The following is a 16,772-nucleotide window of genomic DNA, read 5'->3' on the forward strand; positions in this document are numbered from 1 at the left end:
ATATTTTGCATTCATATCTTCCTAAACTTTACCATCTGCTACGTAGTATTATATATGCAGGTAATTCTGCTTTTTCAGCCTGGGGTGTAGTTCAGCTAATAATAATAATAATAATAATAATAATAATAATAATAATAATAATTGGTGTTATATCCGTTTACCAACAATTTTGTAAAGTACATTTTCTTATTTTAAACGGCCTCGTTTTCTTTTACGTCTATTTGCATATACTCAAACAAATGAAACCGAGTTGCTAAATATACAATTATAAATATCTGACACGCTAAATCTCAGTCACTAAAAAATATATGTTGCCTTAAATATGATACCGATAAACTCAAATGATGGTCTGTAAATATTGAGGAAAATTTATTCACATTTCTGCAAAACTAAATTGGAATATTTCGTTTGATATGATGCAGTTTATGGAGGTAACTGACAATTGATTTGTTAGGCCACGTCATTGTAAGCAAGGTGAAGGACATTAAACGAAGATGAGATTCTACCAGTTCTCATAATGAAAGAGATAAGTTTCCACTTGTCATAAATTTATATTGACAACGAAAATAATGTTTAATTTTCCAGTTGTCATAAATTTGTTTTGACAACAAAAATCATTTTAAAAATCACTATGCTTTTGTGTTACTTTTCTCTGAGAATGATTACTAGAAATTAGCGCACATTAGTGACGGATTTAGGGGGTGGGGGGGGGGATTCAGCTATGAATGGCGCCCCTAAGAGTGGATCATTATCAAACATCAATGTCAGCAAAAATCAAAACTTATATATAATAATAATATTAATAGTAGTTGTTGTTGTTCTTGTTCTTGTTGCTGTTCTAGCAATAGTAGTATAAAGAACAAATTTTAAAAAATCGGGTGTAAAATAAAAAAAAAAAGAATCAACGATGAAACAACGGGCTTAGAGGGACCAAGAATGCGAGAAAGAAAGAAGAAAGGAGGGGATGGGGGGGAGGAGGAGGAGCCTTTCTTGAAACGGACGCGTACAAGTCAATGTTTATAGTAAGTCTTTGTTAGATATCTGACACACTCTGGACACACACTGTTTGAGTTTCCAATTTCAGTAATTTTTAAAGATTTGCTTGTGCCTGAGGATTTGTTATTTTCTTCTTTGAGCTAATAATGACGATCTCGGTATTTTTCTTTGTACTTTACTGGTAAATTATGCACATTGCTTCATTTGCTTAACTACTAGTATGCAACAAATGCAAGTGTAGTAGAGAATTTAACATTTGTGGTAAAGAATGGTATGCATCATCTATATTTCAGTTTGGATCAATAGGTATTCTCTAACTATTGAAACTGGAATGTATTATATATCCCAATTTCAGTCAATCAGTAGAGATCTGTCACTGGTTTCCATCTAACAAGAATTATTGGTTACAGGTTATACATATTAATCACCATAAATGTACCAAAACTTGTCCCAAAATGCTTGTGAAATGTTGTAAAGCATTTTGCTCCGGGGGCTCCGCCCCGGATCCCGCTGGGGAGCTACCGCTTACCCCAGACCCCCTAGTTTATTGCCTCGCTCCCGCCCCCCATTCCTAAATCCTGGATCCGCCACTGGTGTACATTCATTATCTTTATCAGCATAAGTAACAAAATGACATTCCATACAGTTTTTGGGTCAAATTAAAATATTATTTTGAAGAATCTGAAGCTATTTGATTTAAAAATATAAAAGTAGCGAAAATTCCAACCTTTCTGCAAATAGCCCGACCAATTCGTTGAAGAAAAGCAACATTTTTTAAAACTGAATGCAAACAAATAGTATATAGTTTCCAAATATTTCCTCATATTACATAAACCAGTGGCGTATGGTGGTTTTGTCAAGGGGTTCACTTTGCTACCGTTCTGAAACTCTTTCACATGACATAATTACAACTTAAAAATAACGTATACTATAGACTACTTTATTTTCTTTCAACATTATGAATTGCAGACTGCCGGTTATTTGAATTGTCATGCATAATTAAACTGAATTTCGTCATTATATAAATTGCTAAATGGATGAATTTTACATGACTCATGAATAAAATAAAAGCACCAGATTTTTCTTTGCACAATTGATTTGCATGCCAGTTTATTCTTCATTTTTAGATGTAATGTGTTCTGTAACCATATCAAAGGAGTCTGTGCATCAGATCACGTTTTTCAAAAGAGTTAGAGGAAGCTTCTTGATTGGATTTTATTTTAATTTTGGTGAGGAGAAAATATTAATTATGTGAGTTAAGTAAAATTTATAAATAGACAGATGCTCTTTGTCAGTCAGCTTACTTAAACTTTAAGTTGGCTGCTTTCTGGTTCCACTCCTCCGAAGGCGCTCGGTGGGACCTTCGACCTCATTTGTCCTACATACAGCGTTGCTGAGATTGTCTGAGAGTCATATGGCATGCTACATATTAATTGTACCATCCACACTATCATAACACTTGGAAAATGTCTTCAATTTTTCTCTTGAAAGACTTTATGTTTTCAGTTCCCCATATTTCATCCCCGTAGGGGGGTAGTGGCATCAGTGCCCCTCATGCGGTACACTGTAGGCGCTACTCAAGTTTCTTGGCAGCGTCTCTTCGGTCCCTAACTGCAACCTCTTTAATTACTTTTCCTGTACCTCCATTCATGTATCTTTCTTCCATCGTACTTTCCACCCTTTCTGAACAATTGTTTCGTAGTGCAACTGCGAGGCTTTCCTCCTGTTGTACCTTTCACACCTCCTTTGCGCTCAGTTTCCATTTCCATAAGTCCCAGTGCTTGGCCTTTGGCCTAAATTTCATAATCCATTTCCAATTCCCGAGATATATCACACGAGAGCTTATTTTGCAATCTTGGGCCTGAAGAATTAAAACCAACATTCAAGGTGCATCTAAGCTCAAAATCTTAAAATCATCTGTAGCTAGTCTTGTGTTGGCTCCATTTGTCGGCTGTATTATGTGTAGCAAGTCTCCAATATTGTTGACGTCTAGTCTTGATAGTTTGATGAGTCATAACACATATTTTAAACATTAGTCTATCTTTGATAGGCAAGTGGTGCAACTCATGCAGGTGTAATCCTATCCCGAGATGCCACACCCTTTATTAATTGTGATGTTCTCTTTAGTATATTTTGCAACATCTAATAGGTAGACTTTCAATAGTCCAATCTAGTATTTACACGATTAATCACAAGTTTTTTTTTGATAGAACATTCATCAAAAAATTTTAATAGCAATATTTTAAATGATTGTAAAAGACTATTTTGTTCGAAAGGTGGGAGGTCTTTTCTATCGCCTCCCATGAAAATGCCTCGTGTTTAGTTGATAAGTGGTAAACATTCCAAATGAGTGTATTATATTACAATAATTATCTTTTTTCAATTTGAATTATTCAAGGTACTTGAGTTACTTAGCGGTGGAACGGAAAAACGCTATCTCACAGGAAGATTCTAGTAAAGCAACAAGTAGTGTTTGGTAAGCGTTATGCAAATACCCCGACTTCCTCCCACCTACGTTCTCTTTCCGCTCCAAGCCTGCATTTTTTTGTGCAAATTGCAATGGATAGTCGATAGCAAATATTCGAAATATGAAGTGCTCACATGTACGAACGGTCTGTAAGCTTTTGCTTTCAAAGCTACAGTGAGATTCTCCATAATACACACAATAGTGTAATATTTTTTGTTAATAGATAAGACAAACATAACCCAAACAGATAATTAACACGCCACGTTCTTGTGATTATGCAAGATAATTACAGCACGGTCGAACAGCCGGGTCTGACACTGCACCCGCCCACCCACGTTCAGGTACGGCACAACTTTCGTAAAGTATTGAATGACGAAAGGTTATTGTATTGATTGTTTTGAATGATTAATTAGCTTCCCTGACCCAAAGCTTTAGTGTTAAACAAGCTCTTGCACCGGTGCGGGGATCCTTTGCCATCCATGCAGTGTTGATAAATGTTAGTAGTTGTGTTGAATGACACGTATTTTGAACTGTTTACATTTCTTCTTCTTGCTAGAAGTGAATAACCTGCCAGTCGCAGTCACTGACCCTTACTGTCAAACGCGGTACCGACGGTACCGTTAGCGGGTTTGTTTCCTTGTGCAAATTAGCAGTTAGGTCGTCAGGGAATTGTTGACTGGAAGTTTATTGCATCACATATGCCTCAGACGACTGAATTTGAAGTAGTAAACCCAACGGGTTACATAGCCGGAGGCGATTTAGATTTCAAGAAGAGGCCGAGACCAAGGTGCGGTAGCCTATAGCGTACAACTAAGTCTGTTCGGTGTATGTTTGTTCAATCCCGGCAGACTTGTGCCTTTTAAATAGTGTTAAGATAACCATAAGTCTTTCATATGAGATTAATTTGCTGTGTGATTTAATTTGGGGTGGACTAGGCTAGACAGCTAAGCTCATAGACAAGTAGCTTAACCTGCTTGAGCTATATCTGTATGTTTGTACTATAAGTAGGCTATACCCTTTGGAATGCTTAATTGTTTAGCTTGTTTTGTTTTGAACTAGGGAAAATTTTACCTTATACCGTTATTACATTCTGGACTTGAAATTATTTTCCTATGTTTGAATGTAGGCTTTGAACATTTCTGATGGCCGTTTCACTTGCAAATGACCCAGCCAACTACACATTATCATGCATTTGGGTAAGGACCTGATACCCTAGGTTAGGTTAGGTCTGATGTAGTTGATTAGGTCATTTGCAAATAGAACAGATGTCAGAAACATTCAAAAGCACACACTAAAACAGAGGAAAATGATATTTTGAAGTCCTAATTGTGATAATGGCTTAAAGTAAAGTTTTAATTTGAATGACTTCCATTTAAAGGCAAGCACTTATCTAATTTGGGCTATGGAAGTTTAATGTTAGCTCTTCATGTTTTAACCTTGATATTCCAGTTATGAACCCTAGGCTAGCCTAATAAATATGTAAGAGGGAATTATCAAATCATGTCAGTAGATAATAACCCTCTATTTCTGTAGTAAAATTGTGGAAATTGCTAAATTATTCCAGCATTAAAATGGGGTTTATCTGACAGGTGGTAGTTTTTGATGTTTCGGATGATTTTTGACTGTAGTATATTAACTTCTTGTTCCCAGTGATGCTTGACATGAAAGGCAAACCAAACAATAAGCAGGCTGAAACAGATTTGGATACTAAGGAGACTGAAATTGCATACGAAAGTACGATGATTATACACAAGCACAGAACAATCTGTTTTGCCATAAGCAATGGACATGAGTCATGGTATGACAATGGAGCTATATCAAAAGATTTTGTAGATTTGAGAATGAAACTTTTGATAAGAATTTTGGGAGTCAGATGAAAAGATAGTTGGAAATAATACCATGATTGAAGTTACTGAAATTCATTACATAGATGAGATAATGATGACAAGGAGATGGAGGTGGGTTGGGCATGGTCTTCGCACTACTTGTGGGTGCAGAGTAGGCTGTATGATAGCGTCAGCTGGACACCTGAAGTTAGAAGATCCAGACCTACTGGGATGAGATCCTTGAGATTTGACACCGGAGATGAGGGGAAATTTTTGGAAGATAAAAGCACAAGTGGTGGAATTTCACGGAGACCCTTATGTCACTTGGTGCTGGAGGTGAATACAGGTGCAATGATACTATAATATTAGTTAGATATTAAATATTTAATATCTAACTAACACCAAGTATCATAACAGATATGGTTGAATATAGGTCATTTGTTTCTCAGGGGCAAGTAATTAACGAGTTTGATGTTTACCTGTAAAAATATACAGGCTTGCATCAGTTTTCTACAGTACAGTTTTTTTGCTTTGAAGGCATTCCATTTTTTGTTCATGGACATAGAAGGTGAAAGGTGCTGGTATATAGTTTATGCGGTATTCATGAGCCCTTGTGGAACCCTTTTTTATTTGGTTATGTAATAATTACCTACCATTTTTAGGAGGTTTTTTCATTTAAACAATGGCTCCATGTCATGTCAGAAGTGTTGAAGATTTCAAGTAATATATTCAATGGGTGTAAAACAGCTTTTATGTATCTGGAAGTAAGTCAATCCCTTCCACTGATAAATGTCTCTACAATATAAACCTTGGCTGAGAGAGCCAGTTACCAAGATTTGGAATGGGACAAGAAGACATTGTACCTTCCAGCTGTGTACCCCCTTACCTTTATGGAAGGAGTGTGCTACCTCCATACCTTGAGGTAAGGAGTTAGACAGGGATGCCTCCCTGGCTAGTTAGGACCTCATTTGTAAGGATAGGCTGAGATGAATTTCTTTATTTCATTTTATTGATATGTTGTCTTCTAGGTTAAGTTAGGTGTGGATTTTTTCCCCAGCTAGATTGGTCAGGTTAGGTGGGGGACTCAGAGATGAGTGAGACTCCCAGCTAGTTGAGGATTCTGAGTCCCATGTTAGGTTAGGATGCATCCTTTTACCTATTCCTGCTGCATTAGCTGCTTTGCATATGTCTGCTTCAGTTGGACCACCTGCAGAAAGCTGCTTCAGATTGTTTTTTTTGTTCATATTTCAACAGAGGTATGTAGAGGAAGATGCAGTGCTATCTCCTTGCACAGCACATGCTTGGTATCCAGATCGTGTGCTTGCATATTGGGAGTTCATGCAAGATGGATCACCGCACACAATACTGTAACGCAACATGCATGTGATCATGAAGGCCCTCTGAATGTTCCTAGTTTATCCAGAACTCCCAGTGTACTCATGCATGATAGCGAGCTTGAGTGCTCACTTGTCCCATCTACTAGTTTTTCTTCAGTCAATTGTAGGGAGTCCTAAGGAAGGGTTGACATGGTTTGAAGCATGCTTGTTGTGCTCATGATTTTAACTCAGGTGGTGGTTCAACAATTGGCACCACCAGGTCCAGTATTTTGTGTCGGCTGTTCCAGGAGTGCTCACCAGGGTAGACTGATGAGTCGGCCTATCTTTAGCAAGAAGATCTAACACATTCTTTTGGGGGATCTGTTAAGACCTAGAGGGCTTACCCCTTCAGACCCTCTTCAAACTCATTTGTAGTGGCACTTCCAGCAGGTTTTGTAACTCATTAGTGAGCACATTGATCTCAGGGAGGCAACTATAGCACTGTCTTTGAAACCTGTCTTGTTGATAGAGTGTGCTTTTCAGTTCACCCCAGAGATGATTCCATTGTCCTTACTACTGTAGTCTTGGCTTCTCTGTGGTGTTTATGACTGAGTGAACAGTCTGGTCTTCGGACCAGAAGGTTCTTGTATAGCATGATTCATGCTTTTATAGCAATATAAATTGTATTAGACATGTATAGAGTAATGTTACTTTCATATGCAATTTCAGTCTGTTTAATTTCCTAATCTTACTACCCATTATTTGATTTTACTTTTTTTCAGTCTTTCAGTAAATATGAGCTCAGGAGAACCTGCACAGGAATATCATTGTTTCTAAATATTTAAGAAATTGAACCTGATTAGGCTAATCCTTCCTCCCTAATATGTTATTTTTTTCCTTTGTGCATACTTGCTTCTATTTTTTTAAACAAGTTTTGTAGATCTTGTGAAAATAGTAGATTAAAAGAGCACCGTTTTTTTTTTAAACAAGTTTTGTAGATCTTGTGAAAATAATAGATTAAAAGAGCACCATTTTTATATTCTAAGTTAAGTTTCTATTTAATTCCAATCCAAATCTTCTCTTCCATCTCCAACTGCCTTTTTTATTATGAAATTATGAAAAGGATAAACAGAAACAATGAATAAATTCGACAAGATCCCATCAACATTAACTTTCATCTACCTCAAACATGGTAATTTCAGTTTACTTTACATATTTATTGTGAATACTATAGTGATGCAAGATCTTCCTTAGTAATTATTTCCCTTTGAATGCTGTGAAGTGACTTTTTTAATCAACAAAACCCATCAGAAGGGGATTTTTAAATTCCTTTCTCTGCTGTGCAATTTATTAACAGAAAATATTTAATTGGGCAGCTGCTGCATTTTCTAAAACCAGCCTGTTAATTTCCAAGCATTTTGTCAATCTTTTTCCCAAGCCAGTGGAGAATAATCATACTGAATATTTTTATTAGACATACAACTAACATAAGTACAATGCCTCAATAGCTGCCACATTCAGGTCACATATCTTTGATGCCTCCATGTTTATGAAGAAAGAGAGAATGTTGATAATGATTACCCATAGTTTGAAGGCATTTCCTTCACTGCTATGTCTGGGAGATAGGAATCTTATTAGTCTGACTCACCGCAGTCTTTAGGAAGGTGTTTGATTGTTGAAATCTTATAGTAATCAATCTACAGGAGGATGTGTTACAGTAATCTGTCTACAGGAGGATATGTTTGATGCTTGAAATCTCAGAAAAAGCCATTTGTTAATTTTATGGCTGTGTACAGTATACTGTATTTGTACTATGTTGATGGCTGGAATTTGGATGTTGATGAATTTTTTGTGTGTTGATAGTTGTGGTTCAGGCACTGATTGCAGAATTTCCTTCTTGGGATTTCTTAGAATAATTGATTTTTCTTTGCCAGACCATTCCCTGAAAATTTCTCAGGTAATTTGTTGTACCTTGCAAAATTGTTCGTGCTGCTAAACTTCATGATTGTCCTTATTTACAATTGTGTATATTTCCTTAGCCTTTGTTTGCATGGTGCCCACACTCATAGGGACTCATGCTGATTTTGTTACGCATCCAGTCATTAAGCTTCTGTTCTATCTTGTTAAGGACAGGAAATCACAGTGCTTGTTTTCATGTCCAAAGATGAATTTTTGGCAGTGCCTGCCTCAGTCTTGTCTTTAGCTGCACAAATCATTTGTAGATTTGTTTTGGATACACTGGTGTCTGCCACAATACCTGCTGTGCCCTACCTTTCATTGCCAAATTACAGTATATCCATTTTCTGTTTCAAAGATATCGCCTTGGGAGACCTCTTGGCAGCATTGAAGGCTTGGGATTTGGAAGCAGGATGTTTGGTAGACATTTTGCCCAATGCAGGAACACAAACCACGGCAGTATGGCTATTTAAAACAAACTGAACCTTCATGCCATTTGCTATTGGCTGCTAGCAAACGCAGAGCATCATGGGAATGGCCATACCAAAATTTTACTGTTTTTATTTGGCAGTTGTTTGTTGTTATTATATGAATTGCTCTGTAAGTTAAGAAATTTATAATGTTTCTTGACATTTGGACATTTATTACTTATGTGTTGTACCAATGAAATCTCCAAAAAAATACCCAGTAAATTTGAGACTGCAATAATGTATAATGTTGTAATATGTGATGAGGTATATTACAATTGTCTTCTGGAAAGTGTCAAAAACTTTCCATCTAATAAATGACTTTGCTTATAGCTACTACTGTGTATTCATTTCAGCTTTGTTGTGAAAGCCATCTCCTTGCGCTTGTTTGCAAGATTAATGCAGGAACTGCTGTTAATAGCTTGTTGATTTTATGCCTCTTTCATACTCTTGTTCTTGTATGCATGTCAGGTTTCACTGTCCCAGAGATTCCATGTGGAAGTCAGAAACCTAAGTGTCAGCGCATGAGGTTCACTTCCAGTGTGGAAAATTATGCAAAGTCTTATAGAAATGTTGAAATGGCAGTTTAATTACACTGATTGTTTTACATGTTTCCACAAAGTTTCATGGTACTGCACATTTACTAATAATGCCCCTTTCATTTATAATTTAGCTAAAGTTGCCGTTCAACTTTATTGGCTTTTACATTTTAATAGAATATTGGAAAGATTTTTTTGTGACTCAAGATAAATGTAATGTAACTATTGTCAGGTGGAAAAAATTAGGTCAACTCAGAGGTTAGATATGGCATGATAACAAGTACAGATTTTAAATGATCAAATTGAAGAATTTTCATTTGTAAATTAATCTTTTGCTCTTGTGTTTTTCTTATAGAGGAAGAAGAGAAATGGAAAAAAGTCTTTGTGTTGCATACCTTGCATGGCTTTTTGGTGGATGGCTTGGACTGCATCATTTTTACCTAAGACGTGATAGACAGGTAAGTTGATTAGCCTATGCCGATTTGATATGAAATTTTAAATAATGATAATTATTTAGTGTGCCTTGCATTGTGTGAACATTTAGGATGGTTTTATCGAGATCTTGATAGACTAAGTATTTAAAATGTAGCATAAGTAAGGAAATCCAGTTTCAGATTTTCCAGCTTGATGATCGTGTTCTTCTTTGAAATATTTTAACCAAAGTAGCCTATCAGGAGACCATTTCAATCTTAAACTTAACATGCACTTGATAATCTATTTATGCCACTGGAGATGAAAACTTGAAAAGAGATTGTCCATATATAAATGAGTTTTGCTTTTGACTTGGCTATACTACTAGAATACATTTGGACTTGATAATTTGTATTTTGAGGAATCCTTTTTGCAAATGCATTTTGTCAGAACATGAACGCTGTTCATATGGAACAAGTCTACATGAATAGGGTTCATGTTCTGACAAAATGTATTTTCAAAAACTGACTTTTTCATTCAAAAATAATTCAAAATTTGGTTGAAAGCTAGATTTTAAAATATGTACGTAGTGTATAGTACATTACTGATAATAAAATTTATGACTAATAAGTGACTGATAGTGTAAAAGATTTCATTTTCCTCATTGAGATGTACTTTTACTAATATTGCCGTTGTTGTTACCACAAAAAGGGATTTAGTAAATACTGTGTATGCATTATTCTTTTGAACCTAGGAATGTCAGTTACCTCCTAATATAGACTTATATCTTGATAAAGAAAATATGAGTGCTTGCAGTGGGAATAATTGAAAGATGGAAATTGTTAAATTTAAAGTGTTGCAGAAATAAGTCCAATGCAACACAATTGAAAATGAGTGGACCATTTTCATATTAAAACCTTATCTGTATTGTTAAATTTTATTTATACTTTCAGTGCTTCATTATATCTTATGAAAGTTTGCTAGTTTTCCACTCGCTATAATTACTGTATATACTCTACACTGCAACATTTGAGTTGAGGCAGTCGTTTGAATATTGAATAAACGTAACCTGAGCTTTTCCAAGCAATATACTGTATATGGTATTCACCAAATTGTTTGCAGACTGAGAAGTCTTTTAAGTACAGTTCAGAAATGTTTCAGTACCTTGTAATGGTTTTATTATCTTCAATTTTCCTTAGGCCTTCACTTGGTTTTGCACTCTTGGGGGTTACTTTGGAGTAGGTTGGATGAGGGACTTCTTCCGACTGCCATCCTATGTGAGAGATGTAAATAATGATGATAGGTACGCTGCAGACCTTGCACAGCTGATGCTTCGTCGTTCAAAGGTATATTTAATACAATGTGTTGTATTTCTAATGTATACTAGTGCTTCTTTGTTTATTATATAAGGTACAGTATGTTTTGCATTAACATATCCCACATTATTTGTCTTCAGGTAACTGCTTGTCTCTGCAGTTAACTAAAATTGTCTGTATAATGAAAAAAAATTCACTACTGTATACTGTACTAGTTCCACTGAATAGGTTTAGAGGAGATGGACAAGGGAGCTAATTGGCAAAGGTGATTGAAGGTGATGCAATCTAAAATCTAAAAATTTATATACAAATAATTTTATGCAACATTAAAATTTGCTCAGTGGATAAAATTTAAGTCTTAATGACCTTTCCAGTGATAAATTTACCCTTGCACTTGGATGAAAACATTTTTAGGAGGTAATTTTAAACAGAACAAAAACAAACAAAATCCTTAAAATGGTGATATGGACTGTCAAAGATTTGTTTTAAAATCATGGTTGCCAAGTGCCAACATGTAAAAACACACAAGAATGATGTGGAGGGTGGATATTTTAAGATGAAGGGAATGATATATATGAATGAAATTATTCATGAGGTAAAGGCTTGGGACGTTGTAAAGATCCGCAACCCCAGAGTACCCATGTAAAGATTGGCTATCCTCAGAATGAACTTGTTAACATCAGCCACCCCCCCAGTACTGAACACGGCGAAGGGACATTCCATTTGGCCGACAACAAACAGATGCACCGCCAGTATCAGAATGAGCTTGTTAACATCAGCCACCCCAAATATTAGCTTGTTAAGATAAACAACCCTCAGGTACTCTTGGGTTGCTGTTCTTTACAACGTCCAAGGCTTGAATTAAACCCATAGGGCACAGGGTTTCCCCCCCCCCTCCTTAGCAGTTTTAGCTGTTCAGTTAGCAAGGGTATCAGAAAACAATATATTTTTTTTTATGGATTTAGAAATTCCACACATTATGCCATATCAGCATTTTGTGGTCTCTCATTATGTCAGTTCTGCTCCATTGACAGTAAGTCCATGTTACCAGGGCCTGTTTACAGAGGGCTTGCATTTTGTGCCCCTGTGGTCACAGCAAATGCCGATTGGCATTCACTTCTGATAAGTGTTGAGTATAGCTATGGTCTCATTAGTCATCTGTATAGAAGCACAGTAAAGATATACAGTAAAAGGAAAAAACTACAAGCTTTTAGTTGCATCATGAAATACTGAATTAATCTTTTTAATTTTTTGTTATTGGTAATTTGTCTTGATGCTAATTACCTAATTATTATACTTTGAACAGCCTCCTTTCAGTCCAGCAAGATTTACCGGGCAGATTCTGGTGGCAAATTCTTGGAGTTACCTTATAGCAGCTGCAGTCCCAACGGAAGAAATTTTTGGCTACTCAGTATTATGGCTTGTATGCTTAGCTCCAATTGGCACAGCACTAGGTAAGAGATATAACATTTACATTTAAGTTGTGAGATTGAAAGCTTTCTTTAGTTCTTGGTTCATTTTTGGTCAGTACGGTACTTTCACTACTGTTTTTCTCATGTATACTGTAACCTTAATTTTAGCAATATGCAAGATTTGTTGTTGTAATATTCTATACATTTGCACTACAGAAGCCTGTAGTCAGTTGCTACCTATTTTGTGCCGTACCTAACCCATTGTAGAGGTTTTTAAAGGTTATTCACAGCATTCCTTCAGCCTGAGCTGCATTGCTCTCTGCCTTTTACTTTACATATGTTCTCATTGTTATCTTCTTGCATAGCTGCCCAACTTGTACTTATAAGTTTACTTTTTTTCTCTGTGTTCAGTTCTCAGTTAAGTACAAAGCCTTCAGGAAAGTACTGCAGTAGTTTAGAAATGTGGGTCAGTGGTCTTCTTAATTATTTTGTAATATTGTACTATGATAATAATAATAATAATAATAATAATAATAATAATAATAATAATAATAATAATAATAATAAAATAAGATATTGCAGATATATTTAGAATCAGTGATTGATATTTAAGCAAGTTATTTGACATTCAGCATTTTAAGATTATTGTATTACAGAAGTACAATACTTTGAAAATTCAGATGATATGGAAGTAAAGGTATCAGTGTTTTTCCATAAAATATACTCTGAAAAGTCAGATTACAGTATATGGAAATAAAGGTATTAGTGTTATTTCCATACAATATACTTTGAAAAGTCAGAATATATGGAAATAAAGGTACAGTAATAGTGTACTTTAAAAGTCAAATTATATGGAATAAATGCCCAATTAGCATTTTTCCAGAGGGGAATATTTTTTAGGGAGAGTTAACTTTTCGTGTCCTGTGGAGGTCAGCATAGGTTTCTGTGTTGTTTATCACAGTAAAGTAGGAAGCTTGAAAGGAGTGCAGTAAGGAAAGCCATGAGAGATGTTATTGTAAGCAAAACAGCTTATGGTGACCAGAAAGAAAATAGTGTTAAAAGATCTTATGTTGATGTTGTGGCATGGTGCATTCAGTACAGTGAAGTCCATGTTATTCTGATACCTCAGCATTTAAGAGTTACAAAATAACATTGGAAATTTGGGTAGTAGAGAATAAACTAGTTGTCTGTTTGGGAGACTGAAATATGTTGTGTTTGTTTCACTGTTCATTCTGACAGTGATCATTATATCAGTATAATTCACTAATTTTATTTTCTGTGATGAATCCATTTCGTTGTCACCAATTTTCATTTCTCAGTGATAAATAACTAGAATTAGGTTGAAAGTATAAAAATTGTTCAAACTTCCTATGGGATTTCATGTGAGGTGAGGATTTCAGGTCAGCTGACTGGTTAAATATATAATAACATAAATAGTGTAGCCTGAAATAGGCTTATCTTTCCATCTTACTACTAGCATTCATCTTATAGCTTTATTCTCACATCAGCAAATCTTTAGATCTGGTTTCATTGGCATGCCATGGTTTGTATTTGCATAGCAATGAAGTTGTAATAGACTAATGTATAATTTTACTTTCATATGCAATTTCAGTCTATTTGGTTTCCAAATCTTGTTCAACCTGCATGTTGCTTGATTTGCCTTATTCAGTCTTTCACTAATTCCATCTCAAGAGAACCTGTTATTTATCTAGTTGAAATTGCCTCAGTGACCTGTTCTTGATTTCTTCATGCTTTTTGGATATGTTTTTCACTACAATTCTTAAGATGTGAATAAAAAACTGACTCTAGTAGCTGGATTTGAACCCGCATCAGATATGATAAAATGAGGTTAACATTTACCACTAGACCACAAAGATGGATATAAAATTTATTCCATTATAGTAAGTTGGTTAGCATAGCTGATGAGCTTATGAAGATAATGCTGAAAAAGATGTATATTCTGATGTGTTCCAGTTTGAATTGTCATTGTTACATTACCATTTTGTTGGTCAAAAGCATAATTTAGACTTCAGTGTACAGAACTTCTTCACAATGTAATCTTACATATTTTTCCAGCTGTGTGGAACATAGGAAATATTGGTCGGGAACAAGGGAGCTTGAAGTCTGCTATGGTAGGGGCTTTCCTAGTGTTCCCAGCTTCTTTGTTTTATCCTCCTCTGGCAAACTGGAGTGCTGTATCATCCACACTTGTTTTTAATCAGTGGGGAAAAAAATGGAGAAGACATCCATATTCCAAGAATTCTGTATGTAGGTAAGCAAAGTTGTATTAATGTAATTGCTTCATTTTTATGGCACCCCTGAAGTAGATTTTTTTTCTTTTTTCAGCTTTCACAATCCTACTTTATAAAATGTATTGTGTATTGTTATGTTTTAGTGTATGACTCCTCTAGTATGGTGTACCTCTGTCTCCCACACTGCTTTTATGCTTGGCAGTAAGCCTCTTTGAATAGTTTACGTAGAGTTAGTTTTCAAGTTAGGATACTAATTTTTTATTATTTTAAAGCTGAATAGTTATGATTTAAAATTTTTAGAAAGTAAGATAACAAAAATTAGATAATAGAATGATCAGTTGAATTAACCAAACACAAAATGTTTATACTTTACAGTAACAAAAATAACAAAAATAAAGTACAGGATTAGAGTACACAGTAAACTGATTTTTTGCACCATGCAAAACTAAATTTCAGTTTTTGATATTTTAAAGCTGTTTGTAAGACTGTTGCACATTACAAATAAGGAAAAAAAAAATTTCTCAACAGAGAACTTACTTTTTGAGATTTTCTTAGTTTGGCCTGTATAAAGTTAGTTTTCATTCCAGAGTACACAATTTTGTGTCATTTTAAAGCTGAATAGTTTTATTGCTGTTTGGTAAAATATGCAGAATAAGAGAGATATATGGAACTAGTTGAAATTATGTGAAATCAAACAAAAAACAGGTTTTGACGTAGGAAAAACATTTTTGGTAGTCGCTGTTAAGTCCTCAAGGAGTTACCTTCCATGGTCTACCAGAGCTCCATGCATGGAGCTCTGGTAGACCATGGAAGGTAACTCCTTGAGGACGAAACAGCGACTACGCTATGAAAAATAGTACATATTGTCTAAAGAAAAATATCTGCCAAAAGTTTGAGTAAAAGACATTTGTTTTTTTACACCAAGCAAAATTGGTAAATTGTCCTTCCAGTAATGGAAAATGCATTGCTGTTTATGCCAGACAATGCATACTGAAGCATATCACTATCATTTTTGTTGCTGGTGTTACATACACATTGTATGTATATATATACTGAATGTTTTATATTGTGTATATATACACTATATATATATATATATATATATATATATATATATATATATATATATATATATATATATATATATATATATATATATATATATATATATATATATATATATATATATATATATATATATATATATATATATATATATATATATATATATATATATATATATATATATATATATATATATATATATATGTGTGTGTGTGTGTGTGTGTGTGTTTGTATGTATATATATATACAAAATGTTTTATATTAGTTATGTTTATTTTACTGGTAATTATTTTTTTTATAAGATTTGCTAAGGCAAAGGATCAATTTTACCTTTACCAGATTTTGTACATATATACATTAACAGTCAGCAAGTACCAAATTTTAAAAAGTAATGTACATTTGACCTATTAGCATGGTGCAGATGTTAAAATGATTTTACTTAAAGACGTGACTGTCATTAGCCTAGCCTGTGATCTCTTGTCTTCTGTGTTGTGTGGTAACATCAACCTCTGAAACGCAAATATTAAGCCTGTTAAAAACGTTACAACAGTATTTATTGCTATGTGGTATGGTTTAAAACTTTTATCAGTCGAGCATTAAAGCACATCACAAGTACTTGACTAGCGCAGTTATACAATATAAACAAACTTAACCTTACAAACTAACTGATCTTAAAAATTTTTTCCTTCATTCCCCCATTCACATAAATTTAAGCCTGTCAGTGGTATATTGCACCATTGTTATATATG

General features: G+C 34.7%; 1 protein-coding gene across 5 annotated transcripts in view; it reads left to right on the forward strand.

The window, feature by feature from the left end:
• Positions 1-16,772, forward strand: part of wus (TM2 and DnaJ domain-containing protein wurst) — a 30,180-nt gene that overhangs the window by 1,771 nt on the left and 11,637 nt on the right. The window contains exons 1-5 of one of the 5 annotated variants that reach the window (XM_067093664.1): positions 3,594-3,804; positions 9,923-10,025; positions 11,178-11,324; positions 12,601-12,748; positions 14,783-14,978. In XM_067093664.1, coding sequence (XP_066949765.1) covers positions 9,936-10,025; positions 11,178-11,324; positions 12,601-12,748; positions 14,783-14,978 — 581 coding nt within the window. In that variant the 5' untranslated portion in view covers positions 3,594-3,804; positions 9,923-9,935. Of the gene's footprint in view, positions 1-3,593; positions 3,805-3,923; positions 3,960-4,000; positions 4,251-9,922; positions 10,026-11,177; positions 11,325-12,600; positions 12,749-14,782; positions 14,979-16,772 lie in introns of those variants that run through there. The other 4 variants (XM_067093665.1, XM_067093662.1, XM_067093663.1 and 1 more) reach the window with 4 other exon arrangements.

Source organism: Macrobrachium rosenbergii, chromosome 50, assembly GCF_040412425.1.
Source record: "Macrobrachium rosenbergii isolate ZJJX-2024 chromosome 50, ASM4041242v1, whole genome shotgun sequence".
Lineage (NCBI taxonomy): Eukaryota > Metazoa > Arthropoda > Malacostraca > Decapoda > Palaemonidae > Macrobrachium > Macrobrachium rosenbergii.